A 27,484-nucleotide genomic window follows, 5' to 3' on the forward strand; every position below is an offset into this window, starting at 1 on the left:
CCCAGCTCAGACCCCCGGCTTTCCTTTCCTCATCTCTGCCTTGGCCAGACCTTGGGCCGCAGGTGCTGGGACAGGCACCAGGCCCTGAATGGGGGCCACCTAAAATCTGAGCTGATCCTCGCCCCCCCCAGGAGCTTCTTCGGGACAGACATGCCTCATTCTTCAGCCTCCGCCTCCTGGTGAGTGACCAGCTGGCTTCCACTTCCTCAGTCCTGCCTGGGTCTCTCTGATCTGCCGGTCCCACCGGTCCTTGGGCCTCCATGTTCTTATTTGGTCAGGGGGTTTGGCAGTTCTGATCTCAGAGTCCAAGTCTTTCCACGAGGATCCGTGGAAGCCCCGAGTTGGTCGAAAGTTACCCCTCTTCCACTCCAGCTGTTTCCCCCTCCCCCTAGGAATACAAGGAGCTCAAGGGTGATGGGCCTTTCACAGTTTTTGTACCTCGCACAGATCTAATGACCAACCTGTCGCAGGTAATGCAGTCCTCTCCCACCCCTGGCCAGGCTGGGAGGGGGTGGGCATTCTGGGGCGTGGGCAGAGGCCGCAGTCAGGGGCCTCCCGCTACCCTCCTGGACTCCCACCCCAGGACGAGCTGGCCCGGATTCGTACCCACCGCCAGCTTGTGTTCCGCTACCACGTGGTCAGCTGCCGGCAGCTGAGGAGCCAGGAGTTGCTGGACGAGGGCTACGTCACCACGCTCTCGGGGCACACACTGCGCATCCACGAGAGGGAGGTGAGCCTGGGCCCGGCCCTCTCCTGCCCTAACCCACCCACAGTACCTGCCCCTGTGCCCTGAACCCAGTTACGACCTTCTGTCCTCCGCTAGGCCTGGGCAGGCCTTAGTGGCAGGGAGACCAGCTCCAGACCCTGCCCACTACCAAGTACCTCTCCCCAGGCCCTGGTCATATCCTCACCCCCACGGGCCATACCTGGAGGCCTTCTGCCTTGACTGGGCCCACCTTCTGCCCCAAGACTCACCCAATGCAGGTTTTGCCCCCACCTCAGGCCCCACCCACGGCACGAGTACCCCACAAATCAGCTTCATTCAGTCCTGGGCCCCACCCCCAGGGCAGCATCTATCTCAATGACTTCGCTCGTGTGGTGAGCAGTGACCACGAGGCTGTGAACGGCGTGCTGCACTTCATCGACCAGGTCCTGCTGCCGCCGGATGTGTTATACTGGAAGCCTGACGCTGCCCCTCTCCTGCGGGTATGACTGGGGCACAGGCCTGGAGGCTTATCGGGCAGGTTGCTGGGGGCCTCAGTCGCTCCCTCCCTGTCTGACCTCAAGGCTCACAAGTGCCTTTCTGCAGAGAAACATCACCGCCGCTGCTGAGAGCTTTGGTTACAAGATCTTCAGTGGCCTCGTGAAGGTACTGCCCCCCTGTGTGGGCCGGTCAGTGTGTATTTGTGCCTGTGTGTGTGTGTGGTAATGTGAGTGTATATTCACCTGTCTGCACACTTACATGTGTGTCAGCCTGTCCCGTGTGTGTGTACAGGCCAACTGTGTATGTGAGCCTCCCAGTGTGAACACAAGGGTATGTTTATGTGTGTCCACAGACCTGAAAATAGTCAAGGCGTGTGCAAGCTTATCCCTGCATGTATGTCCACGTGCATCTGGCTACAGAACGCGGCTGGCCACCTGGTCCCTGGATCCCCTTCCTGGTCTCTGTGGTCCAGCCCCCCACCTCTGCCCACCAGTCTCTGACTGTCACACCCCTGCTTCTTGCCAGGTGGCTGGCCTCCTGCCCCTACTTCAGGATGCAGCCCACAGGCCCCTGACAATGCTGTGGCCCACAGACGCTGCCCTGCAAGCCCTGCCCCCTGACCGCCAGGTTTGGCTGTACCATGAAGACCACCGGGACAAGCTGGCAGCCATTCTGCGGGGCCACGTGATTCGCAACATTGAGGTGGGTGCACCCCCAGCCCTTGGTCCCCACGGCCTGCTGCCCAGCCTGCCTGCCCAGCTCCAACCAATAGCTCTATCTGCTCAGGCCTTGGCGTCTGACCTGCCCAACCTGGGCCCTCTCCGCACCATGCATGGGACCCCCATCTCCTTCTCCTGCAGCCGTGTCCGGCCGGTGAGTGTGAGGAGAGGGCTTGGATGAGGGCAGCAGGAGGCAGAGGCTCTGACAGTGCGGGGCCGCAGTGCACCTGTGACCCCGTGTACTCTCCCTCTCCACCTGCAGGGTGAGCTCACAGTGGGTGAGGAGGACGCCCGCATTGTGCAGCGGCACCTGCCTTTCGAGGGTGGCCTGGCCTATGGCATCGACCAGCTTCTGGAGCCACCTGGCCTTGGTGCCCGCTGTGACCGCTTCGAGACTCGACCTCTGCGGCTGGTGAGGGAGGCCATAGGTCAGAGGTGGAGGGGCACGGGATCCTAGCCAAGGGACCTGATCGTCCAGTCATCTGACCTTGCTGTGTTGGCCTCTATTCCTTCCAGAAGATCTGCAGCATTTGTGGGCTAGAACCGCCATGTCCTGAGGGCTCGCGGGAGCAGGTAAGGGCCTGGGAGCTGGGTGCGGGTTTGGGCGGGGCCCAGGGACTCCAGGGCTGTTTGACTCCTCTCTGCCCAGGGCAGTCCTGAGACCTGCTGGAGGTACTACTCAAAGTTCTGGACATCCCCCCCACTGCACTCCTTGGCCCTGCGCAGCATTTGGGCCCGGTCTAGCCTCTGGGGTCAGCCCCAAGGCCTGGGCAGAGGCTGCCACCGCAACTGCGTCACCACCACCTGGAAGCCCAGCTGCTGCCCTGGCCACTATGGCAGCGAGTGCCGAGGTGAGCGTCCCAAGGTTGTGGGTATCTCTAGTGGGCCCTTCTGGCACAGCCCTGGCCACTGCTTTGGAGAAGTGTCGGGGTGCTGGGGTGGGGCAGGTCTGGGCGGTGAATGGATTGGGCTGGGAGGGAGTGCTCTGAGAGGCTGGTGGGCCGGCTGCGGGGGTTCTTATCGGTGAGGGGACTTGGGTGGATTGCAGCTTCCAGAGGAGGCTTGGCTGCCCTGGGTGCAGGACGGATGGTATGGCTGGGCGTCCTAAAGAGCCCTGGACCCCCCTCACTTCTCTCACCTTTCACTAGCTTGCCCTGGCGGTGCCAGCAGCCCCTGTAGTGGCCACGGCATGTGCATGGATGGCATGAGTGGCAGCGGGCAGTGCCAGTGCCATCCGAGGTTTACAGGGACAGCGTGTGAACTCTGCGCCTCGGGTGCCTTTGGGCCCCAGTGCCAAGGTGGGCTGTCCTGAACCACCTGTCCTACCCTGCCCTCTGAGCCCCGCGGCCCACACGCCAACCCCATGCGCCTGCTGGTGTCTCCCCAGCCTGCCGCTGCACCTCCCATGGCCGCTGTGATGAAGGCCTCGGGGGCTCTGGCTCCTGCTTCTGTGAGGAAGGCTGGACTGGGCCAAGCTGTGAGGTGCAGCTGAGTGAGTGCTATTTGCATTTGTGTCCACCCGAGTGCTTTCGTACGCTCGTGTGTACCGGTGTGCCCCGACTGCACACTCCAGTGGAGCCATCTGTGGTGGGTGGGAGGGGTCCAGGGGCACCCAGAAGGGTAGCTCCTAACCTGGATATGTGGGGGGGGGTACCTGGGGGACAGAGCTGCAGCCTGTGTGTGCCCCACCCTGCGCCCCCGAGGCCGTGTGCCGCGCGGGCAACAGCTGCGAGTGCGGCCTGGGCTACGAAGGGGATGGCCGCTCGTGCACAGGTGAGTTGGGGGGCAGGTGGGAGGCCCCCTCCCCTCTCGGTCCTGCCACTCACTCTGTCCCTGCCCGCAGTGGTGGACCTGTGCCGGGATGGGCACGGCGGCTGCAGTGAGCACGCCAACTGCAGCCAAGCAGGCACGGTGGTCACCTGTACCTGCCTGCCCTCCTACGAGGGTGACGGCTGGAGCTGCCGGGCCCGAGACCCTTGTGCGGACGGCCGCCGCGGGGGCTGCAGCGAGCACGCCGACTGCTTGAACACCGGCCCGGTGAGCAGCCGAGCAGCCGGGGAGCGGAGTGGCAGGGTGGGGAGGCGCCACAGAGCGGCCCTCAGGGCCCTGAAGAGCACCTGCTCACTCTCTCGCCCCAGAACACGAGGCGCTGTGTGTGCCATGCCGGCTACGTGGGAGATGGACTGCAGTGTCTGGAGGAGCCTGAGCCGCCCGTGGACCGCTGCCTGGGCCAGCCGCCACCCTGTCACGTGGACGCTGTGTGCACTGACCTCCACTTCCAGGGTGGGCTTCCCTGCCCGCTCCCTGTGCCCCTGCTTTACCTCGGTGCTGCCGGGCTGATCACACGTCCCTCCCTTCTGCAGAGAAACAGGCTGGTGTCTTCCACCTCCAGGCCCCCAGCGGCCCTTACAGCCTGAACTTCTCAGAGGCCGAGGCAGCATGTGGGGCCCAGGGAGCCGTTCTTGCTTCTCTCCCTCAGCTCTCTGCTGCCCAGAAGGTGTGTGGGGCTCAGGCATCTGGAGGCAAGCCCATGGGGGCCCCCTCGATTTGGGCCTTTCGTCTCAGCATCCCCTCCTGCCCTGACAGCTCGGCTTCCACCTGTGCCATGTGGGCTGGCTGGCCAATGGCTCGGCTGCCCACCCAGTCGTCTTCCCCGCGGCAGACTGTGGTGGTGGGCAGGTGGGTGTCGTCAGCCTGGGCCTCCGGAAGAACCACTCTGAGTGCTGGGACGCCTACTGCTACCGCGAGCAAGGTGCAGCCCCCCGGCCCCCAGAAACCCACCCCCAACACATGCCCCGGCTCGGCCCCTTTCCACTGATCCACCCAACTGCCTGTCCCACAGACGTGGCCTGCCGGTGCCGCCAGGGCTTTGTGGGTGACGGGACAAGCGTCTGCAACGGGAAGCTGCTCGACGTACTGGCCGCCACTGCCAACTTCTCCACTTTCTATGGGGTGCGCAGCAGCTCGGCCTCAGGGCTGAGGGTGTGGGCAGCTGGGGGTCCCTGGGGATGGGGCCTGCCCACAGTCCTATTTCCCCCCTCCCAGATGCTGCTTCGCTATGCCAATGCCACCCCTCGGGGTCTTGACTTCCTTGACTTCCTGGATGATGAGCTCACCTATAAGACACTCTTTGTCCCTGTCAACGAAGGCTTCATGGATAACATGGTAACCAGCAGGGGCTGTGGACAGAGCCAGACCCGGTACTGATGCCTCTGGCTGGCCTAGGCTAACAGGCCTTGCTTTCTTTGCCCGCAGACACTGAGCGGCCCAGACCTGGAGCTGCATGCCTCCAACACCACCTTCCTGAGCACCAATGCCAGCCGGGATACTGTGCTCCCCGCCCACTCGGGCCTCAGGCTCGTCTTCAGTGCTGTGGGCCCTGACAACAGTTCCTGGGCCCCTGTGGTGAGTTTGGCTACTGCATCTCCCCTGCTGGCCCCAGTCCTCACACACTCACCAGGCCTGATTCTGGTCTTCCTATAGGCCCCAGGGGTGGTTATGGTTAGCCACGTCGTCGTGTGGGACATCATGGCATTCAACGGCATCATCCATGCTCTGGCCAGGCCCCTCCTGGCGCCCCTACAGCCTGTGAGTTGGTGAGGGGTGGGGAGGACAACAGGCAGAACAGCAAGGGGTGAGGGGACGGTCCTGGCCCTTGACGCTCTTCTTGTTTGCAGCGGGCGGTGGTGGCACTTGAGGGTCCACCCGTGGTGGCAGGTGTAGGGGCTGTGGTGGCTGCCGGAGCACTGCTCGGCCTGGTGGCTGGGGCCTTCTACCTCCGTGCCCGAGGGCAGGCCACGGGCTTTGGCTTCTCCACCTTCCAGGTAGAGCCGTCTTGGGTGGGGACGTTGGGGGTGTCTGGGTCCAGTGATCTTGCTCGAGGCCCCGCACCACGCACCTCTCTTCTCAGGCGGAAGATGATGCCGAGGACGACTTCTCCCCATGGCAGGAAGGGACCAGCCCAACCCTAGTCTCTGTCCCCAACCCTGTCTTTGGAAGCCATGATGCTTTTTGTGAACCCTTTGATGTGAGTATGGGGGGTAAGGAGTGACAGAAGGGGCCCCAGGGCTTGGCTATCGGCCCAGCCACAGATGGCCCTCCTACCACCCAGGACTCGCTCCTGGAGGACGACTTCCCGGACACCCAGCGGATCCTCGCAGTCAAGTGATGCGTCTAGGACTGAACAGAGGCACGAGCAGGAGGGAGACTACTTTTATTGCCCGCCCTGAACAGACGCCCAGCACGGGTGGGGCAGGAGGGGTTAGGACCTGTTCTGGACAATAAAGGTGCCCTCAGCGGATGTGGGCCATGTCGCCAAGGAAGGGCGTCTTCATGCAGCCGGTGCAGAGCTGGTCCATCCAGAGTGGCGCCTCATGCTGTAGGGGTGTGCGGCGTGGGTAGAAGGTGAAGTCGACCCGGTAGTTGAGTAGACAGCTGAGGGAGGCCATGTAGAGGTCAGAGAAGCGCACGAGGCGCCGTGAGAAGTACGTGGGGTTGTGGAAGGTGCGGAAGATGCTCCCAAACTGAGCGTTGAACAGGGCCTTGGTGATGCACCTGAGGAGGAGACACGGGGCACTCGAGCGGGCACCACAGGAGTGAGGCTGGGAGCCCCTCCTGCCCGACCCTGCCCACCTCAGCTCCTGCCGCTCCTTTACCCAGGCAGCCAGCACCTGCTGCGACTCAGCATCCTGGTACGTCTGGGGGAGACAAAGCGGGTGCTGGGTGTGTGCCTGGGCAGCAGCCTTGCCCTCCCCCCAGGCCACCCCACGCCCCCACACCTGCATGCGCTCCAGAAGCCCCGTGAGTGCCTGCTGCCACGTCAGGGAGTGCATGTATTGCTCTGTGTTGATGATGCGGATCTCGCGCTCTAGCTCGGGGATGATGGCACCGGTTCGCCAGCCGTGCCGCAGCATGAGGTCCTGCGGGCGAGGACAGGGTTCAGCATCAGCCGGCAGGCCCTTTCCCTCCCACCCAGCCTTGCGCCCCTCACCGCCAGATCACTGTACAGATGGTCTCCGAAGTAGAGCACACGGGGTCCACGCCACTCCGTCAGGCGCAGGAAGTCATATAGGTTTCCCTGGAGAGAGATGGGGGGGGGGGGGCGCACCACTGAGCACAGTGTACCACGGGGCTGCCAGAGCCACGCCATATTCTCCACCCTCCTCCCAAATCCCCAGGGGAAGTGCGGCCCCTCCAGCCGCCCTTTCCCGTGGCCTCACTGTCCCCTGGCTCTGGCCCCGTCTCCTCCCCCTTCACAGGAAGGGGGTCTGCCTGCCACAGGAAGGTCTCCTGTCGGCCTGGCATGGTGCCCTGGGCCTCCCCTCCCTGTGGCCTCACACCCACCCCAGGGATCCCACGCTGTGGGAAACAAACTACAGCAGCAAGCCCGTGGCCCTGAAGCCCTTCCTGTCCTCCCTGGCCTGGGCCCAGAGGGACCCGGCAGACCTCACTGCAAAGCCATCTGCCTCTCCTGCTCCAAAGCCAGAGAAAAGATGAAGGCAGTCAAGCTCAAACACAACAGAGGAAGCTTGCAGGAGAGCAGAAAATGGGGCAGGGGGCCCAAAGCAGGAAGTGCAGCAGCCCACACCCCAGAAAAGAACAGAATTCACACTCAGCAAAGGAGCTACTACAGTAGTCTGTGCATGTGAGAGGCTGGGGGGAAAAAGCCACGCGTGGCAGACACAGGGCCGTGAAAGAATTGGTGAAATAAGCTCAAGTGGGGAGGCTGTAGAATCAAGTATGAGTGGGCGGAGCACTGAGGACATGCCCTGAACCTAGAGAGAATCTCGAGGTACAGGTGCTGAGTCAGGCCAGATGGAGCCTGGGTTCCTGCAAGGGGAGACAGGGAGGGAGCATAAAGACAGACAAGAACCAAGCAGGATCCGGTGCACACACAAAATGAAACTTCAGATCATAAGGCATAAAGAAAAGGCTTAAAGCTGCTAAAGGAGAAAAACTCCCATGTTCCCCGCGTAGGTACATGACCCTTCTCAGGCTTATTAGCCAAGATGCCAAGACAAAGGAGAGCTGCCCTCAGAGCTGAGGTTAAGAGCCTGCGCTCAAGGGGGCCACGGAGAGTTGGGTGCTGCCCAGGTAGGAGTACTGCCTACAGGCCGGGCTGCTGCCCTGGGTACCCCAGGCTGCTCCCGACCTGACTGCTGACTCCCCCCCGCCCCCAGCCCCTGGGACTCCCTCCCTCAAAGAAGCCCAGCTCAGCCAGGATGTCTGCATTCCATCCAGGGCCAAATGCCTTAATCACCACCCAACCCCTAGCACTAGGCCCCCTTCTTAGCTTCCTAGCCACCAGGCAAGAAAAGGGGTCCCCAGAGGCCCGTGAACTGCTCCGACCAGCTTGTCTGGTTGTAGCAGAGTGGTCAGCACCAAGGAATGACAGTGTTGTTTACCAGGTATTTAGTAAATGCCTGGCCAATCTAAGGGCTTGTACACCACCATTCAAGTAGGACATTATACTTTTTTTTACCTTACTTTATACCTCTTTTATAGATGAGGAAAAGAGAGAGGCCAAGTGACTTGGCCAGATTCCCTCTGCTATTGAGTAGTAAACTTGGAATTCAAATGAAGGTAGCGTGACCAGGCCTGTGCCCTGAGAGCCATTCCCCGATGCCCCTGGACATGGTGCAAGGGGCAGAGCCTCGGCAGATGTGTGGTGACTGGGCAGGGCCCAGGAGGCTGTGCTGCTGTCCCCTCTGCAGCCTGGGGCTGTGGTTAGGCCAGCCAGATGGCACTCACCTGCCGATAGATTTTGCCTTTCTCCAGGCGGGTGATGCGGTCCCAGTGCAGGGAGCCTTTCTCGTCGAGTTTTCTGAAAGGCCTGGGGTCAAAGGGGTAAAGGGCTTGGATTCCAGTCTGAGGCAGGACCAGGGGCAGCTACCTCCCCAGTCTGCAAAGGCTACTTGCTCACAAAGGCTGGGTGTCTGCTGACAAGGGGGTGTCCCCACCCCAAGCATGCAAGGTGGTGAATGAAGGCCAGTGCCTGCTCCCCGCCCTCATCACCCCTTGCTAGGCCCATACTTGCGCCGGTCAGTAAAGAAGCTGGGTTTGTCCGCCTGGACGATGACCACATCGAAGAGCTGGCGCCAGTCGGGACCCACCATGTGCCGCATCCCCTTGTCCCTGGGCAGAGGTAACACAGAGGTGGAACAGGCAGCAGGTGGGCTGAGGCAGGCTCCTCCCTGGGCCCCACCCCATCCCCTCCCTCCCAGGAGCCCCCACGTCCCCACCCCCCACCGCAGGCAGCTCACACGAAGCTGAAAGGACTGTTTGTGATGAGGAAGAGCTGCTTCCCATGGGCCACCAGGCGGCTCAACACGGCGAAGGTCTCGTCCCCTCTCAGAATGTACTTCTCTAACGGGGAGATGTGTCTGTGAGGGCCAGCCTGGCCCCCTGCCCAGGAAGCCACAGCAGGACTACTGTCTACCCTTACCCATATCCTGCTCGATCCACTGGTACATGAGGCCCTTCACGTGCACATCTCGAATGGCATCCTGGGGGCAGGAGAGGGACTGTGAAGGTGTAGTGGGGCGTAGGAAGGCCTGCCCCACCGTGGCTGACTTGATCTTCCCTGCCACCCAGAGAGGCAGGCCCAACATCCTCACCGTCACATCCTTGTAGAGGTGCGCCTGGTCAAACTCCAGGCCGTGACCCAGGAAGTGGTCCACCACACAGGACAGCAGTGCCATTTCTGGCAGCGAGAAGATGTCCATGAACTGCTTGATGGAGGGTCCCTGCGGAGGGAGCTGTCACCTCAGCAACCTTTCTAGCCCTACCACCCCTCGCCTGGAGACCAGTGTGCCTTGGGACACTGGTAGAGGGAAATTGCCTGAGGGTCAGGGCACGGGCACCCACAGTGAGATCACTGAGCTGACCGCCCTGGCCAGTGGCAGTGTTAGATGGAGCAAGTACCTTGCCGTAGAAGCCACTCATCTGGTACAGTGGGATGTGCTGGGTGCCCCCATACAGATCTATCACCTCCTCATCAGGCACAGGCTGGAGACCCCTGGGTGGATGCACAGACATCATGAGTCTGAAGTGGTTCTGAGCCGAGGCCACAGTGTAGATGCAGGGTGGGGCGGGGGTTGGGGGACAGCAGGGTCAGGCAGGGCAGTCTGCACTGACCTGTAGGCCGTCCCCAGCTGCACGTAATGGAAGGCATCAATCTTCATCAGAAGGCTCTGGGAGCACCAGGGGAATGGGATGGGGGATAAAAAAGGGGTTCACATGGGCCCCAAGCCAGCCTCTTCCAGCCCCTGTGCTGAAGCCCCAGTTGGCAGGTACCGAGGGGATTAAGTGCCTGTGAAGCTACAGCTGTGAGGCCAGGGGTAGCCCCTTTCAGAGGATTGGGGCTAAGGAAGTACTGTCGAAGCACACCAGTCAGGATGGGCCACGTGGGGTCTAGGGCCTAAGCACTCACCTTCTGAATGTCGTAGTGGAGGCCTCGGATGGCAAAGCTGGGGTCGTAGTCATACTTCCGGATCCCCTCTGGGTACTGTTGGGGGCGAGGGGGAAGTAGGCCCGGCCTGAGCCAGTGGCACTACCAGACCTCTGGCTGGGCAGTCGCCTCAGGGGACCCCCGTGACTCAGCATGAGGTTCCACCGGGGCCTGAGTCGTCTGCCCGGCCAGCCTCACCTTGTAGTGCTCAATCAGGATGTCGCGGGCGGCACTGAAGATCTCGGGGTGCAGCGCGTCTGCATACTGAGCCAGCGTGTAGTCGTAGTCAAAGCCATAGACTTCAACATCACGCAGGCTGATCTCATTGTTGGCATAGATGGCTGCTGGGTTCAGGAGACTGCAGACCTCAGGGGGCAGGAGGTCTGGAGGGAGGAGGTGCAGGTATGAGGAGGAAGATGAACATGGAGGCAGCAGATGGTCACTGGGCACTTTCCAGGTGCCCAGCCCTAGGAGCCTCATGAAACCATCCAGGACAGGCAATCTTAGCCCGAGGCTGCATATGGTCAAACTGAGGCTCAGAAATGCCACTTGCCCAGGTCACGTGGTTGGGGTAAGGCAGAGCTGGCAATGAGACAAGGCCACGGCTGGAGCTCCCAGCTTTGGGTTTGGGTTACACCCCTGCCTGTAGCCCACAAGGTGCACTGAGCCCACATTCCCTCCAGGCTCTCATAAGCCCCATCGGACCCGTGGCCACACTTGGACCCTTTCTACCCTGCCTGAAGCCTGGGCTGGGACCGAGGAACATTATGGGAGTTGGGGGGACAGGTATGGGGTAGCTCCTCTGCTGCTCGCATTACCGGCTCTGAGCACCTGCCATGGCCTGTGAAGCAAGGCCACTCTAATTGGATTTCAGCGGCCCGCCAGTCCATATAATGACATTTGCTGCTTCTGGCCAGGGAACATTGCTAATTACGACAGGCAGGATGTGTGATGTTAGGCCGTGGGGCAGTACCCAGGCTGCTCTCCTCTGGGAATGTGGTCGTGGCCACCCCAAGCCCTTGGCTGCTACAGACAGGTTGAGTGGGACACTGTGCAGAGTAGGCTCTAGAGTCCTGGGGAGGCAGAGGAGGATGAGGGGTCCCAGGCTCCTCTGCCTCAGTTTCCCCATCTATACAGTAGGGGAGGTGGATGGGGAAAGGCACCAGGCTTTGAGGTCAGAGAGACCAGGCCAAATACTCCCTCTTACAACTGTGACCTCAGAAAAGTTACCTCATGTTTTGTGCCTCAGATTCCCTATTTCTGAAGGGGGGACAAAACTGCCAACCTGGAGAATTACCGAGAGGTCCTGTTGAACGTGCTCTGTGCAGCATTCCTGCTCTGCACCCACGGCAAACGTAGGATTAAATGGCGATGGGCCTCCCTGTCCTGGATCTCCCTGCATCACTCAAGGAGCAGGGTGTGGGAGACGGAACCAGGTGAGATTAGGTGCACAGGACGCCACCCTGCAGGGGCTCCAGGTCCCATTCCTGAGACCACCAGCTTGTGGCTAAGGCCCACACCCACAGCCCAAGCCGCCACGGAATTCCTGTCTCGGACACAACGAGGCACACGATTTGGAAGGGCCTGAAGAAGCCCTCGGCCACGCAGCAGGCCTGGCAGCTGCCTGTGCGCGGAGGCAGACACCCACGAGCTCCCACGCTCGGAACATTTGCCTTGGAGGCCCCTTTGGAACACGGCTCCACCCCTACCCCCTTTCCTTTGGAGCCAAGTGCAGGGTGTGGGTGGGGGAACAAGTGTGGCTGGTTCCTCTAGGGGCCCCAGGCCAACGTAAGCCTGGCACAGAGCAGCTGTTTCGCAGACTGGTGGGTGCAGACAGAACACTCCTCACTTGGATGCACGGGAGACAGCTGCCTTCAGCTCTCTAGGGAGCTGCTTCTGGAGGCCTCTCTGATGTCACTAGGTCCCTGGGCCTCACTCTCCCCACGGTCCTGAGTTCCTGGGTACCAAATGTGACTCTTGGTACCATATCGAGTAGCCCCCAGGAGGGGAGGGATCTGCTTGGCAGTGTAGCCCCTCATTGCTGGCAGAGCCCTGGCCAAGGCCAGGCTTTGCCTCTGTCCTCAAAGATGTTCCTGGGATGGACAATCCTCTGAGGAACAAAGCTGGATAGAGACGCAGCCCATGGGGTCTGCCCTTCTGACCTGATTTCTGGATGGAGGAAAGCACAGCTCTGGGGGACACGAGGTCCCACGCCTTTCCATGGGACTGTGGTGGTGCACAGGACCAGGTGGGGGAGGATCTACTCCTCACCTACACTGGCCTCCCAAGTTCACTGGGCTCACTGTGCAGACCTCACCTTCCTTTCCTCTTCTCAGCCCCCAGTTCCCACCTTTGCCCCAGGGCCAGCTCTTCCCCACGGCAGCTGTAAGACTCACTGTTGGGTGCCTTCCTCCCAGATGCTGCTGGGTGCACTTGCTGGGTGCCTTAGAGGCCCATCCTGTTTGAGCCTTACTCCAATCCTGTGAGGTGGTTCCACTTATGCACCCACCATCCAGAGGAAGAAATGGGCTCAGGAAGGTGAAGTCATTTGCTCTAAACCATCCAGCAGTAGGCAATGCAGTTGAGATTAAAATTTGGGTCACTCCACCTGCCTTAAATCACTCTGTCCCAAAGGCCTAGCCTTTCAGCGTCCCTGGCGGGGAGGCACTGGGCTGGGGCCTGGCTCCCAGGTGAAGTTTTGCCCACAGGCATTAGCCCAAGGCATACCTCAATGCCCAGAATCTCCCCCAGAAAACCCAGTCAAGAGGAATGAGTTAGGACTCAGGGGTGCAAGTCTGGCTCATCCTGGCATCTTGGAAAGGACACTTGCACGTCGAGAGGAGCTTTCACATCGAGAGGAGCTTGGGTGGCTCTGTGAAGATCTGAAGATCCGGGTGAGCCAGGTGTGACAAAGCCCAGCAGGCCCCCCTGTGTTCTCTCCCACACCTACAAGGCAGACCTACGGAAGGTCTTCTCCAGACCTAGAGCAAACACATCCCCTTCACAGCATCCCAGGCCTGTCCTCTCCACTGAAGGAGGTGGGGGTGGGGGCAGGGTCCCGAAAGAGACCCAAGGGCTTCAGAACCACAATTCCTCTGCCTTGGGCTTCTCGGGCGAGTCCTGTCCAGCTCTCCACACAGCTAGAGTGGAAGCTCCAATCATCTGGCATCTTCCAGACAGGCCACTTTGTCTTACCAGACAATGAGAGCCGCATCACCCTTGGGGGCTCCTCTAGAAGCTCCCCTGCCCTTTCCTGGCCTGGTTCCTTCCGAATCTTCACCACAGCCCTGCGTTGTGGGTTTGTGTTTTGTACAGTAGACTTTGAGGGTCCAAGAGGAGGCGGCCTACTGAGCACCACCGGCTGGTCAGTGATAAGAGTCAAGCCCAAACCACATATGCCTGCCACAGAGCAAGAGCCCGGAGGGCGGGGGCGGCGGTGCATGGAGAGACAAATATCGGGCACTCTCGGACCTCTGGCCTGATCAGGGCATCCCAGCCTAGTCTCTCTGGGGGACGCCTCATTAACCCATTTTGCAGTGTCCTGGCCAAAGATGAAGCCACCCTTGTGGACTCCAGGGTCCTGGGGCGCTTGGTCTCGTTTCTCCAACCAACACATTTTCCTCCTGGGCTGAGAGTGCTCGGGACCTCGGTGGCAATCTAGAGGTGTCTGCAAAGTCTAGACCGCGTCCGCTTAGGGTGGGCAGCGCCGCCAGCCGGCTTTGTCCCTGGAGCTCCCGCCCCAACTAAGGGCCCCTAAGAGAACAAGGGGTAGGGGGCATTTCCGCCGCAGCATCCCGGCAGGCGGGATCACCAGGAAAGATGGTGGGGGTTCCGCATTCCGGAGGCCGCTTCGGGAACCCCGAGCTCCTTCAGACGGAGCCAGGGAACAAACCCTCCCGTCGGTCTGCTTGCCTCCGGGCGTCGGGGAGGCCCGAGAGGGCCCCGGGACGACCAGCGGGAGCCTCTCCCGAAGAGCTGCCTCCGCCTTCGGGCTCCGGGGCCCCGGCGAGCCCCACCAGGGTGCTTCCCCCGAAGCGCGGCGCCCGGGACGGCTCGGGACGGCCGGTGTCTCCGTCGCCTGGGCGCGCGCCTGCCACCGCGCGGATACACCCCCGGCGCCCATCCCACCCCGGCTCACCCACCATGCACCAGTCTCCGCATGTCCTGGTAACGAGTCCACAGGTGCGCGCTGAGCTCGGCGCCGCCGGCGGGCGTCGGGGCGGGCGCGGGGCGCGGGGCGCCGGGGCAGTGGACACCGGGACCCGGGGGGCCGCAGCCAGGGCAGGAGGGCGAGGATGACGCGGCTCGCGGCCCGCCGTGGCCCCTGCACGGCAGCCAGCGCCGAGCGGCCGCCCGCAGCCCCGCACCCACCATGCCCGCCGCGCGCGGCCCGCGCAGCCCTCGGCCCGTCGGCCAGTCCGCCGCCCTCCGACTGCGCGCCCGCCACGGTGGCCGCGTGCTCCTCACGGCGGCCGGCCAATGGGTGCGGCGCGCGGAGCCCGGCCGGCCAATAGGTGCGCCCCTCCGCCCGGGGGGGCGGGAGGTCCCGGGACGGGGCGGGGCGGGACGGGCTCCCTAGCCCCCTCCCCCGTCTCCTCGAGGCTGAGAGGGACTCTGCGCCCCCCTTCGGTGGCCACGGCGGCAATGGCCGCTCCTTGGGCTTCCTTCTCGGGAGGTCGGAAGACCCAAGAACGGTCATCTCCTTGAGGCTGCGGACGGCCGGGGCATGTAGAGGGGAGGGCCGGAGCGCGGCGGGTCCACCTCGACCCCTCCCACCCCCCCGCCCCGGGTCTCTGTCTCCCCCTCCTCTCCCGGGTCCTCCTGCCCCTACCCTCCCGCTCTCCGTCCTTCTTGACCTCAGCTCCGCCACCGCTCCCGGCCAGTCATGCGGCGGGGGTCCTCTTCCCTGCAGACCAGAGGCCGGCCAGTTTTCGCTCTAGCAGATAAAGAGCCCACCCCACTCCGGGTGAGACCCCGGCACCCGCAGCGCCGTTGAAGGCCGCTGAAGCAGCCCCTCCTCGCTTCCGCTCTGTACCGCACACAGGTGACCCCTTTTAACTCGGGGCAGGACCACGGGGCGGTGCGGGGCAGAGCTGTGGGCCCGGGGTCACTGCGCCTGCCTGGTTCTGACCTCAGCAAATGGCCTCACCGACCCCCCTCTCCGCTTTTCCGCGCGCGGCCCCCATGGAGATGCTGCTGTCTCTTCTAGCAATGTCTCCACACTTTCCATCGAAATTCTGCATTCCTGCTTGGAACCACTCTCCACCTGTGTTTCTTCTACTCACATCTGTTTCCTGAGCCCGCATGCGTACCAGGCGGTGCACTGGGCCCTGAGGAGGCCCACCCAGCACCGGTGGGCCCTGCCCGGTGGGGAGCTGGCCAGCTGGACACTCTTGTTTCCTTGGGGTGCTCCTCCCAGATTAAGAGTGTGTGCGCAGTGGATATACACTGCATCCTGGCTGAGCACCTGCATGTGGTGGGCCAGATCCTGGGCCAGGTGTTGGGGCAGGATGGAGGCGGAAGGGTAGGCCTGTGGGAGCCACAGTAAGCTAGGAGGGCGTTGAGGACCTGGCCACAAGTAAGTCTCCTCAGGGCGGGAGATGGGTGCTCCGCGGTGACAGGCTTCCAGAGCCACCAACAGAAACGAGTGAGCGCCAAGCCAGTGTGTATGGGAAGCTGGAGAAGGCAGGTTACCCAGGCAGCAGCACTGGCCCGGCTGCCCAGCGCCGGACTCTGTGACTCTTGCCAGGGGCCCTGCTTGCTTTCTCCCTCTGCTCCAGCCTATTTGTGTATATTTTGTGTTCATGTTACCAAACTGTTTTATTGAATAAGTTTTCATTTGATTTTTTTTTTTTTTTTAGTTCGTGGAATAGTTGTCTCCCTTCTCAAAGATACGGTCCAGTGCTTTTTTAACCTTAGGTAATGAGGTAACAGCCCTTAACAACAAAGCACAGAGACTTAGTGACTTAGGGAGAGTGAAGGCTCTGGAGTCAGAGCTCTGCCAGTACCTGGCTCTTAACTTCTGTTTCCCATCTATAAAAGGAGATGATGCAAATAGAGGCGAATTTCCCTAGGTTTTAGGGTGCATATAAAGAAGTGGCACTCAATAAGTCATTATCACTATAATCATCATCATCATCATCATCATCCTGTTTTAGCTAATGACAATTGTCAGTTACTATGCTCCAGGCATTGCGGTAAGCTTTGTTTTACCTCGAAATCCTCCCAGCATCAGAGAAAGGGTCCCATTTTGTGGAGGAAGGGATGTGGTTTGACATAGCCGGTGCTCTTGAGTCACTGTGCTCTTCTGTGAATATTGTGAATAAGGAAATGATGCATAAAAATCACCTACAAGTCCCTGTATAACGGTAAGTGCCCCGGATGGCTTTATTAATACCAGGGTTGTCACAAGGTGATTAGTTGGACTTTTGTTGTGATAGAGTTCAGCTTTCAACAATGCATTTCAAATTCTGTTATTTTTAGAATTCTTGTCACCAGTCGCAATCCCGAAATAAATGCAAAGCATTGCATAATTGCATTTTAGAGTACAGTGCGGTACACGTTTAGTCCAAAAGAGAGGGTCGACACTTCTATCAGGACTTTAAGGAAAAAGATGGCGGTGGCAGAGTAGGGGGCGCCGCCGCCAACTCGGAGCACTGGCTTGCACACGGGCCGCCGGGGCGGAGCCGGGTGGACGCCACGTGGGAGACCCCGCCCCCCTAGGCCACTCCGCCTCCAGAGCCTAGGCGCCTGCGCCAGCTCCCTCAGGCTGGGCTCGACCTCAAGGAGCACGCGCACTCTGCCGCATTCGGATTGGCGGGTCCTCGCTCTCCAGCACACTCTGATTGGTGGAGCCGCCCAGTCTCCATGTCAGGGTGTCCGACCTCAGCTCCTACAGCTCTCCACCTGCCTGGAGGTGGCGCACGCCGGCCGCGGGACTCGGCTTCCGCTGGGCGCTCCAGTCCAGGAGCTGGGGCAACTCTTGTCGCTCCTGGTTCCGCTGTTCCCGTCCACGACCTGGGTCGGGCATGTTTTCCAGGGCCAAGGTGAAGCGGATCCTGCAGCGGGTTCCCGGGAAGCAGCGATTTGGCGTTTACAGGTTCCTGCCCTTCTTTTTTGTCCTGGGAGGAACAATGGAGTGGATCATGATTAAACTGCGCGTGGGCCAGGAGACCTTCTGTAAGTGGGGGTGCAGCAGCGTCTGTTTCATTTCAGGAAGGCGGGAGGCGGCAAGGGACCTGTTTTCCTGGGGGACAGTCTTAGGTTGTAGACCGCTCATTCCACTCTGAAGCGCTGAGGTGCCTTTACCGTTGTCAGAAGGGCAAGTACGGTTCCATTCGCGGCCCGGGCTCTCTCGTAAGCGGGGCACAAAAGCACATTGGCTTCCAACCTTGGGACCTTCCCTGCACTTTGAAGGGAGAGCACGTAACTCCACGCGGAACGCCCTCCTCTCAAGCCTGCCCTTCGTCCCTGCCCTCCAGTGACATTTGGTCCTAAGGAACACATTTGCTTCCCTCACCGTGAAGGGAGTGGGATCCTGAAGATTCAAGGAATCGCTAATCGGCCAGCCCTCTCTGGATTCTTCAGTCCAAACCCTGGAGGGAGCCGTCCGCCTGGCCCAGCGGATTATGGCAGTCTTGGCCTGCAGCCTTGGCGGGCAGAGTCATTTGACACCAGGGCCCAGCACTGTGAGAAGAATGCCTGGCATTGCTTTGATGAGCACTGGCTCTACTTCCCCTTCTGGAAAAACTTCCCCACCCTCTAGGCCGTTTCTGCTTTATTCCTCTCCAGAAACACGTTATCACTTGTGAATTACCAACTCTTATTTAAAAAAAAAAATTTTTTTTTTAATGTTTATTTTTGATAGAGAGCAGGCGCAAGAACGAGGGAGGGGCAGGGAGAGAGGGAGACAGGATCTTAAGGGGGCTCTGCGCTGACAACAGAGAACCCGATGTTGGGCTTGAACCACCAAACGTGAGATCATGACCTGAGTCAAAGTCAGATGCTTAAGCAAGCCACCCAGACGCCCCTATTTAAAAAAATTTTTTTAAAGATTTTATTTTTAAACAATCTTCTAGCCCCAGCATGGGTCCCCTCGAACCCACAACCCTGAGATCAAGAATCGCATGCTTCAGGTACACAGCCATCCAGGTGCCCACCAACCCTTATTTTAAAAACATTGTTACATTAGTGCTTTCTGAAGATACTTAGTCCTTTTGTTCATCCATTCATCAGTATTTAATAAGCACCATGAGAGTGTATAATGAACAAGGCAGAGTGTCCTCCACTTCAGAAGAGCTCTAATGGCAGAGACCATCATAAAGACTGTTACTATCAAGTGTGATCAATACTGAGGGGACAGTGGCAGGAGGCAGTGGAAGTCTTGGGAGGGGGGGTGGAGACCTCAGCTAGATCAGATGGTGTGGGGAAAGCTTCCAGGAGTTAGCATGTCAAGTGGGACCTGAAGATTGAGTAGGTCAACCAGATGAGGGGAACGTTTGTGGAGGTGAAAGTGTCTCACGCTAGTACCATGGTGTGAAAGTTTACTGTTTAAGGGACTGAAGGTGAGTGGAGTGAGGGATGAAGTGGTTAGAAATGTGCCTGGGCCAGTGTGTCCAGACGCACTGGAGAACCAAGAATGTACCCAAAGGATTGCAGGGTTTTAAGCGGCAGTGGATTAACACAGGAGAGCAGATTCTTATGGTGAGGAGGCAAGAACACAGGGTGTTGGATGATCAGGTCTGAGACGAGGGCCTGGTCAGGTGGGAGAAGATGAGATGCCAAAGAGTGGAGTTGAGAGACACTCGAGAGATGGTGCTGACAGGGCCCGGGACTGAGTGGACTCAGGAGGTGGGGAGTCGTGGAGGCTTCTGGTAGGACAGCCGCGGCAGGGGGACCACTGTCAGGACAGACATGCTTTTTGGACGTGCTGAGGTGGAGATGGTTCTATAGATCTGAAGCTCAGCAGGTAGATCTGGGTCATGGGTTTGTGGGTCATTTGAAAGCAGATTGTGATGGAAGAGTCAAATCCAACATTTCAAGGATGATTGGGAGTAGCCAGAGAGGCAAGGAGGAAACCAGGAGGGTTTATCACAGAAGACAGGAGTCTCAGGAATCTGATGCTGTGAATGGGGGTGGGGGAGGTCAGCCCTCCCTTTCCACCACTAGGAGAGACCTGAAGATACGGAGATTCAGGTCAGGAAAGGGAGGTGGAGAGACGCTACACTTGCCTGGCTCTTGAGAAGGTGGGAGAGGTTGGATCAGAGCAGGGCCAGGGGAGCAGCCCTTGGAAGTTAGCTGGAAGAATTCTTTACTGATGACCTAGCTGTGTGAAGAAGAGTTCATGGCCTTCTGGGGGGTGAGTGAAGAAGGGTCAGGGTCATGACTGAGGAAACAGGATTGTGAGGCCTCACAGTGGACCCAGTGAGGGCATTAGTTGGCCTTACAGCACAAAGCCACCATAGTGAGGCATGCAGGAGGCAGGCAGTTGAATTAGTCTGTAGTTGTGGTTTTGAAGATGCATCAAGAAGTTATTAAGAGGGGACTGCAGCTGGTTTGGGCAGAAGACAGAGCATGAGGGGACTGAGGAGGTATTCAGGGGGCAAGGGCCTGCGGAAGATGTTGCTAGAGGCCCAAGGACAGAATGACTAGCAAGGTAGTAGAGGCTGTGGTCAGAGCAGGCTGGACTTAATGCTTCAGAGAACACCGCAAGTAGATGGCAGAGGTGGAGACGTCAGGGAGGTGAAGGGGCTAGTGCTTCCCCCCATGGCAGGTGGTGTTGCCTGGGCAGATGGCACAGGACAGGTCAAGGAGCCTGAGCTAGATGCCAGCACTTTCAGTGACTAAAGGGGAGTGATGGAGCCAGGTGCCCATGCAGAGAAGATTGTGGCAAACGGCCAAAGCCCCAAGTGAAGAGGGTGAAGAATCTGCAGTGTCCAAGGGGAGCTGCTGAGAACAAGGCAACTCCCCCCCGCCACCCCGAGTTCCCCATGTGGGTGAGGGAGTAGCAGAGGGCCGCAGGGCAAGAAGTGCCTTTGAGGCACTTCAGTTAAGGATGATTTCAGAGAAAGACATTTTGGGGGGCGGGCGGGGAGAGGAAGTGAGGAAAGTCAAAACAGCGCTTAGAGGTTTGCCAGGACACGAGCCTGTCTTTGAAGACACGGACTCTTAACATGCCATTGAAGTCTAGAACCGCATTAAGACAGGCCTCATTTAACTCGTTTTCTTTTCGATGAAGTTTATTTTGGCTTTGAGTTAAGCAGTGAGATTCATGAAGAGCTTGACAGCTCTAGACTACTGGTTAAATTGGTCAGATCTGAGTACTTTTAATCCTGTTTCTTAAAAACCTAAGTGAAATTTTTACTTGGTGCAGATGATGTCTACCGTAGAAAAGCCTCGGAACGGCAGCACCAGAGGCGGCTAGAAGGCGCTTCGGAAATGGAACTTCAGCCATCAGTAAAGTGAACGTGAAATTTTACTACTGGTTTCAATTCCTTTGAAAATGTACTTGTTCTCTTGTTCTTACTAGAACTGCCTTTCCAAAGAATTTTTATAGTTTTCCTGTCTCTGCTTGAATACTTCCCAAGTCACTGTTGGATGGCACTTGCAGAAAAAAAACTATTTCCTCCTGAAACACTATTGCCCATTAAATCCATTCCATGAAAATATTTCTTTAAATTAAAAAATTTTTTAAAAATGTTTTATTTATTTCTGAGAGACAGAGGGACAGCGTGAGCAGGGGAGGGTCAGAGAGACAGGGAGACACAGAATCCGAAGCAGGCTCCACGCTCTGGGCTACCTGTCAGCACAGAGCCCGACCCGGGGCTCAAACTGTGAGATTATGACCTGAGCTGAAGTCGGACATGCAACCGACTGAGGCACCCAGGTGCCCCTTCTTTAAATTTTTTTAAATGTTTATTTGAGAGAGAGAGAGGAAAAGAGAGACCGCACAAGAAAGAGGGAGGGGCGAAGAGAGAGGAAGACACAGAATCTTAAGCAGGCTCCAGGCTCTGAGCTGTCAGCACAGAGCCTGACACAGGGCTTAAACCCACCAACTGTGAGATCATGACCAGAGCCAAAGTCAGAAGCTTAACCAACTGAGCCACCCCGGCGCCCCTCCACGAAAATATTTCTTAAACAATTCAAGCATCCATCAGGATGCTTTTTAGTACAATCTCTGTGTGAATTGTTTGTGAAGTCTTTTGTTTTAGGCAACAAATGATAGATAACCTTATTTACTCTTTTGCAGAATTCAGGTTTAAACATGGATATAAAAGTAAGATCTCTACTGCAAGTTTATTTAAACCAAGATAAATCTGCAGATTACATTTCTGCCAACTACCAATCTGTCCACATTTGCTAGGGTGGTGGGAATTCCTCACATGTCACTCACATCAGGTGCTCTTGTGAACAGAAATAACCCCTCCCCCTTGCCTGTCCTCACTAATACACAAGGGCTGGACCTCTGTAAGGACTCCAGAGGGGACAGGCTTTACACTCCTCTGTGATGAAGATGTGCTTTCATCCAGCTGCTAAAGATAAAGACACTGCCTCTTCCCTGAGAGAGTGAACCTTCACACTGTAAAGCAACCATAAAGTAACCACAGACTTTATCTGAATCAGAGGCTCCGTCTACTGGGGAAAGATTTAGTCATCTGACTCAGTAAGTTTGGGTCAGCTGGAAAGAAAAACAAAGGCTTTACCCATTTTTACCCTTTTATTCCCTGCATGGTAACTACATTCAACATCTATTCAAACAAGAACATACCCGCATATTAAAGAAGACTAAGTTTCAAAAGTTTCTAATGACTGCGCATGTATAGAAGCAGATGCTTAAGGCCACAGGGCATTCTCAAGAACCTCTGCCACAAACATCTCTTCCTGTTTTTCTAGTTTTTTTTTCTAACTTAAGTTAGCCCATTTATGTTAGAACCAATTCAGTATAAAGACCCACTGACTACTCCAATCTCCTTAAAGCACTACCCACACCACCTCAGGGTCACTGCTCAGAGAGGGCTTGAGTGCAAAGACCAGTGATGACCCACAGCACCAGGGAGAGGAGGAGGTTCTTCTGTGCACTGAGGCCTGGAGAGTTCCTGGTGAACCGAACCTTACAGGCATTTGGGTGATTAGACTGCAGCATGAGGAATTAAATTGTAGTAGGATTCTCTCAATTATATGGCCCAATTCCATACCCTACCCCAGTTTTAGAAGTTTAGTATTGATAACAGAGAATCGGTAACTCACACACCTTTTACAACTGCCAATAAAACTGTCAGCTGACTTCTGTGGCTGCTGTGGGCTCCTTCCCTGGCCCACCCCCCTGCCTGCACCCCAGAAAGAATCACACCTAAAAATTCATGTTAACCTTCCTTAGAGTTTTCTTTGTTCTTCTTTGTAAAATATATATCAGAGTGCCGATTTACTGAAGGACAACAGAACTTTGAAGATGATAAGGAATGTCTCACTTCGAGGCAAGGAGACTAGCAATTATTGCATTAAATTGAAGATACTTCCAGAGTACATAAGTTTGGGTGCTAGAAAGTAAGAATCAATCTTTGTTAACCGATGTGGAAGCTTTTAAGCTTCACCTCAAAAAAAAAATTTTAACCCTCCAATTACAGAATATGACTCTACCCTACTTATCAGACACCGGAACTACTAAGGGAACTTAAATAATGTGAAGAGCAATGTTCTTATATGCTGATTAGAGAACTGCTTTGCCCCCTAGTGTGAAGTACAAGGCAAAAAATTTAATAACCCACATTTTAAAAACTGTAATACCTCTAGAATGACAAAAACTGAATTAGCATTTGTTGCTTGAAATCTGCTTCCACGGTGGTGCTGGGTAAAGGATGTGGATTTGGAGCTTCACTTATTCATGTGAACGGATAGGGAAGTACCTAAGTCAGGCACACAGTAAATCATAAAGGGGAGCTATCTTTGTCTAAACGGTTCTATTCTGGAAGTCTTGCCTAAATCTAAGATGTTACAACTTAAACACATTAATCTCTCTTCCTCTCTTTTTCTAAGTCTGAATTTTTCACACCAAATTACTTCTCTTTAAAAAATACACACTTGGACCATAGTGTTTTCCAAAGTAATTCCCCTCCTAGAAAAAGCAGTACAGTGTCAGTTCTTCACCTTTGGAACTTCTCGCCACATTTATGTGCAACCCACAAAAAGCAAATACGTCTATTGTGGGGATAGAGATAGTTTGTTAGTTTGCTCAGTTCTGAACCTTCATTCAGCTGACCTAGCGTTGAAATGGAACTGAAAAGGAACACAGTAACGGTATTTGTTTGCTCCCGGTGTTCAGCAGGAATGATATATATAACGATATATCAATGATCATTCAAAATATACCCATGAGCATAGATGCAGTATAGCCCTAAACACTTAGGAGAACAGAGCCACAGGGATTTGCAAAGTGATATTAGAGGAAAACAGTTGGTTGATTTTACCAACACTGTCTGTTAAAAGTGTGGTCATGTCTTTAAGAGCTTATAAGCACGTTTAAAGACACAACTGGGCCGCTGGTCTCTTCTGGCCACAGACAGCTGCTTGAAATGGCTCACACTGCTACACTGCTTTATGATACAAGACATGCTTTCCTTACCTTCCACCATCAGTAACTCTACAATTTTAACTTCGACCTGTATTTCCACCCAGGATGAGGACATGTCAAGAATTCCTTGACTGCCTGCCTGAAAGGCTTGGCGTGGGGCACATCAAGCTGCGGTGTGACTACATTCAGCTTGTGTTAATGCAGCGTGAGCCCTGAACCAGGGTCTGGTCATTGACTTTTGCCTCCACCTGAGGGGCTCTGTTCCCTTAAATTGGCAGCTGTGTCCCTGTCAGCATAAAATCTAGACTTGCAGGAATTAAATCTGCTTGACACTTACATCTGACACAAGCTTTAACAGAACAACCAAACCTGGTTAATCCAAATCACTTTGCAAACTCCATTTTTATTTGGATTAAAAAGCTTTAAATGAACAAACATATGATACATACATGTTATAAGACTAGTTCCCACTTAAACCTCCTTTGATACAGAAATTAGAATAAACCAAGTTTTAATTAGGTCTGAAAATGTTCAAGCTCAAAAGTCAACAACACCAGTTTGAGATTTCACACAAGGAAGTGTCCCCTTTCAGTTCTTCCTCATAGGAAGAAAGTGGGGTTCAAAACAAAGCAATTCAGGGCCTTTTAAATCAGTTGGCTGACTTCCTATTTTAAACCGATAGGTTTTTCCCCCATATAAACAAAATTCTTTTCCACATGAACTTATATTTTGAAAACATTTAGGCCATTATACTTTCTAAACCATATCACTAGTTCCTAAAATTCATTGGCGGGCGGGGGAGGGGGGAAGATGTATAAAGTTCACTTGTACTTTCTTAAGACAGGACTTTTTTTTTTTCTTTTTTTTTTTTGGGCTTATCTTTTATGGAAGATGGTTGACCTCAAATCTTATATCCTAATATTAACTGATATTCCCCAAGTTAATATACAGAAAGACATGATTCTAAAATAAATACATAGACTTTTTTAAGCTTAATTAGGGCCTCCCTACCGGCCCCCTGGCCCGGCTCTGCACTGCCTTCGGGAAGCCCCTGGCTCAATCTCTGGTTTCTAAGTACCTCTAGACACTGGGAAGGAGCCAGGAGGAGAAGTGCCCTGGCTTCCACTGCCCCACCTAGCCCACAGTGAAGAGTGTGCAGAGGCTTCCCAAAGAAGTCTCATCCAGACCTTAAGAAGAGAAATAAAATGGGTGCATGAAATAAATAAATAACTTAACCAAAATTAGATTTCAGGTTCTTTGGTGTAATTCAAGAATGTCTAGAAATAAAATAATCTGATTGTATTATACAGTCCATGATGATTCAATGGCCCAAATAACTAGGAACTGAAGATTTCTTTCTCTGATTCAGTTTAACAATAAGGTACTGACATACTACTGCAATACATTTTTTAAAATTCAGAATTATTTAAAATACTTGATGCAAACTGAGATCCAGTGGTTGACTATAGGCAATTAAGTTACAAGGGCCTCCTGTATTTAAAGTATCTAGATACAAGAGACATTTTTTCCATTCTACACTTTTTGTCCCCATGATTTAGTAAGAATGGCAATTAAATATCCAGGTATCGATTCACACCAGATTAAAAGAAGAATTAGTATCCTGTGAGAGTCACTCTCTCCATTCACAAACAGCAAGGGAAGCTCACCAACATGGCGACCATCTTGTTACAAAAAAAGCAGGGTTCAAAACTGTGGAGTGAAATACTGTTCCAGGTTTGATGCTTTCTACCTGTCTGAGCATCATACGCTGCCTGGAAATATTTCTTCTAGGGTCACCTAAGAGAGACAGGGTCAAACCCAAGTGTTTGGGATCTGTAATGGTCTTTTCTTATGAGTATTTTCTTAAATTATAATTATTTTCTCCTGAAATTCAAAAGCACAAGCTAAATTTAAAAAAACATTCTAGAAAGCCTTAAATTTCTGGTTGAGAATTACAACGTTGAAAGTCAGAAGGAAAAAACTGCCACATCTGGTGAGGAAATAAAGGTACGAAAACATATTTGCCTATGTAGACAATCTACCCTTTTACAATTATGCTTCTGACACAGCTCATATCTGGTTATACACTCCCTTCCCTATGTTGGGTTAGGTATTAGGTTTGAAGAATAAATCACCTCTCTGCACACCTCAATGCTTTCTTCAAGGTGAACTTCAATGTTTTTCAATGTAAGAGATTTAAAATTTTAAATCATCTAACAAATATAGGATTAAATTGTGAATTCAATATAAATAGATCAAAAGTACCCTTAAACTTACCTGCCAAGACTAAATACAATTCAGGGATGTGCACATGTTCTGCAAAAATAACTGACACCATACATGACTGACAGCATAGGAAGCGGTGCTCTGCCTTGCAGGTGTCTGGGCGATCCACTAGCTGTGGAAAGATGCACAGCACTGACTTCAGATTTCTGGAGCAAGCCTTTGAGTTCATAGAGCAAATGTGCCATGTCTGCCAGACACCTAGAACCCAAATAACAACCCTTCACTTCTGCTAAAGTGACTTGAGACACTCAGGCACATGAAGCAGACACTGGTGCACTCCCCTCTGTAAGATGTAAACTAGGACCAACTTCACATTTCATTGTCAACTTAAACTAATCTGTAAACTCGTGCGTGTGTGTGTGTGTGTGTATTTTTTTCATTTTGTTTGTTCTTTTATAAAAAACAAAAACAAAAACCAAAAACAAAAACCCCAAGCCAAGACAAAAACCTTTGATGGTTTCAGTTCCATGGCAACAAGTAAAAAGATAAAACTCCAAGTCTACATATACAACCAATTATGAAACTGGTTTTAAACGAAGGAAACATATGCAAAAAAATTCTCTGTGTATTTGATAAAATCAACTTAATATAACAAAAACAAATTGAAATAGCTTATTAAAAGTGTCCTTATATAAAAATGGCCTTGTGATGTACAGTAAAATGCAATAAAAATTATCATCCTTTGTTCCTCCCTCCCACCCCCAGTAACTAAAATGGCTACTGTTCCACAAAACTCTTTATGCTTCTATAAAAGAAACGTAATTGATGTGATTAAAGATTTTCTAGATTGTATGCTTGGCGAATGTTGAGGGTATCTCGGAGCATCAAATCCCGAAGGCGCCAGAGGGCATCTGCCATGGTGGTATGGGCCCCTTTACTTTTCAGCCAGTGAGAGGGTAGGCGGCTCTCCTGTTCTTTTGACAAATGGACATCGCGTCTTCGAGCTGAAAATTAAAATGCACACAGAAATGTAAGTAGGAATTTTAAGGTAACAATTTCCCCCTCAGTCCTAAGGTCTGAAAGATTTACTAAAGCATATAACATTTATTACTTTTTAAAGATTTGTTAAAGTTTATTTATCTTAAGAGCGCATGCATGCTCCAGCGGGGGAGGGGCAGAGAGAAAGAATCCCAAGCCGGCTCTGCGCTGACAGAGCAGAGCCCAAAACCCACAAACTGTGAGACTGTGACCTGGATTGAAGCCGAGAGTTGGATGCTTAAACAGCTGAGCCACCCAGGCGTCCTTAACACTTATTTATT

The 27,484-nt window shown here is 54.8% G+C and overlaps 4 protein-coding genes across 12 annotated transcripts in view; 2 read left to right on the top strand and 2 right to left on the bottom strand.

Annotated features, from left to right (window-relative positions):
* Nucleotides 1-6,260, top strand: part of STAB1 (stabilin 1) — a 26,826-nt gene extending 20,566 nt beyond the window's left edge. For both annotated transcript variants that reach the window (XM_039243610.1, XM_039243611.1), the window contains exons 46-69: nt 132-179; nt 393-470; nt 584-730; nt 1,066-1,206; nt 1,310-1,369; nt 1,730-1,906; nt 1,991-2,077; nt 2,186-2,335; nt 2,440-2,496; nt 2,573-2,774; nt 3,072-3,221; nt 3,311-3,415; nt 3,589-3,696; nt 3,767-3,960; nt 4,062-4,206; nt 4,287-4,420; nt 4,510-4,675; nt 4,766-4,875; nt 4,969-5,088; nt 5,179-5,328; nt 5,407-5,511; nt 5,601-5,747; nt 5,834-5,950; nt 6,035-6,260. In XM_039243610.1, coding sequence (XP_039099541.1) covers nt 132-179; nt 393-470; nt 584-730; nt 1,066-1,206; nt 1,310-1,369; nt 1,730-1,906; nt 1,991-2,077; nt 2,186-2,335; nt 2,440-2,496; nt 2,573-2,774; nt 3,072-3,221; nt 3,311-3,415; nt 3,589-3,696; nt 3,767-3,960; nt 4,062-4,206; nt 4,287-4,420; nt 4,510-4,675; nt 4,766-4,875; nt 4,969-5,088; nt 5,179-5,328; nt 5,407-5,511; nt 5,601-5,747; nt 5,834-5,950; nt 6,035-6,091 — 2,955 coding nt within the window. In that variant the 3' untranslated portion in view covers nt 6,092-6,260. The remainder of the gene's footprint in view (nt 1-131; nt 180-392; nt 471-583; nt 731-1,065; nt 1,207-1,309; nt 1,370-1,729; nt 1,907-1,990; nt 2,078-2,185; nt 2,336-2,439; nt 2,497-2,572; nt 2,775-3,071; nt 3,222-3,310; nt 3,416-3,588; nt 3,697-3,766; nt 3,961-4,061; nt 4,207-4,286; nt 4,421-4,509; nt 4,676-4,765; nt 4,876-4,968; nt 5,089-5,178; nt 5,329-5,406; nt 5,512-5,600; nt 5,748-5,833; nt 5,951-6,034) is intronic.
* On the bottom strand, nt 6,120-14,811 carry NT5DC2 (5'-nucleotidase domain containing 2). 3 transcript variants are annotated; one of them, XM_039243614.1, is made up of 14 exons: nt 14,515-14,811; nt 10,571-10,755; nt 10,355-10,429; nt 10,060-10,115; nt 9,847-9,940; nt 9,540-9,668; nt 9,368-9,428; nt 9,186-9,288; nt 8,956-9,057; nt 8,674-8,755; nt 6,914-7,000; nt 6,702-6,842; nt 6,556-6,620; nt 6,120-6,477 (listed from the first exon to the last, which is right to left on the bottom strand). In XM_039243614.1, the coding sequence occupies exons 1-14, from the start codon at nt 14,744-14,746 to the stop codon at nt 6,216-6,218; spliced, it is 1,674 nt and encodes a 557-aa protein (XP_039099545.1). In that variant the 5' UTR covers nt 14,747-14,811; the 3' UTR covers nt 6,120-6,215. The 3 variants fall into 3 exon arrangements, with proteins under 3 accessions (XP_039099545.1, XP_039099543.1, XP_039099546.1); XM_039243612.1 differs by lacking the exon at nt 14,515-14,811 and adding an exon at nt 13,568-13,786; XM_039243615.1 differs by lacking the exon at nt 14,515-14,811 and adding an exon at nt 11,670-12,522.
* Nucleotides 14,812-17,115: 2,304 nt separating this feature from the next.
* SMIM4 (small integral membrane protein 4) lies at nt 17,116-21,039 on the top strand. The gene is made up of 2 exons (XM_039243616.1): nt 17,116-17,551; nt 20,745-21,039. Exons 1-2 carry the CDS (start codon nt 17,401-17,403, stop codon nt 20,834-20,836), a joined length of 243 nt encoding a protein of 80 aa, XP_039099547.1. The 5' UTR covers nt 17,116-17,400; the 3' UTR covers nt 20,837-21,039.
* A 3,735-nt stretch (nt 21,040-24,774) lies between these two features.
* PBRM1 (polybromo 1) overlaps nt 24,775-27,484 on the bottom strand; it is a 117,312-nt gene continuing 114,602 nt past the window's right edge. For all 6 annotated transcript variants that reach the window (XM_039243634.1, XM_039243637.1, XM_039243636.1 and 3 more), the window contains one exon: nt 24,775-27,169. In XM_039243634.1, coding sequence (XP_039099565.1) covers nt 26,997-27,169 — 173 coding nt within the window. In that variant the 3' untranslated portion in view covers nt 24,775-26,996. The remainder of the gene's footprint in view (nt 27,170-27,484) is intronic.

The sequence above is a fragment of the Hyaena hyaena genome, unplaced genomic scaffold (assembly GCF_003009895.1).
Source record: "Hyaena hyaena isolate Hyena2069 unplaced genomic scaffold, ASM300989v1 scaffold_231, whole genome shotgun sequence".
Taxonomy (NCBI): Eukaryota; Metazoa; Chordata; class Mammalia; order Carnivora; family Hyaenidae; genus Hyaena; species Hyaena hyaena.

Excerpts from the sequence above, each read along its gene's own strand:
- NT5DC2 (XM_039243614.1), bottom strand. The coding sequence starts at position 14,746 with ATGGTGGGTGCGGGGCTGCGGGCGGCCGCTCGGCGCTGGCTGCCGTGC. Across the intron at positions 9,429-9,539 it reads ACCTCTACAAGGATGTGACG|GATGCCATTCGAGATGTGCA; the intron begins GTGAGGATGTTG and ends TCCTGCCCCCAG. Across the intron at positions 7,001-8,673 it reads AAGGCAAAATCTATCGGCAG|GGAAACCTATATGACTTCCT; the intron begins GTGAGTGCCATC and ends ATCTCTCTCCAG.
- SMIM4 (XM_039243616.1), top strand. The coding sequence starts at position 17,401 with ATGTTTTCCAGGGCCAAGGTGAAGCGGATCCTGCAGCGGGTTCCCGGG. Across the intron at positions 17,552-20,744 it reads CGTGGGCCAGGAGACCTTCT|ATGATGTCTACCGTAGAAAA; the intron begins GTAAGTGGGGGT and ends TACTTGGTGCAG.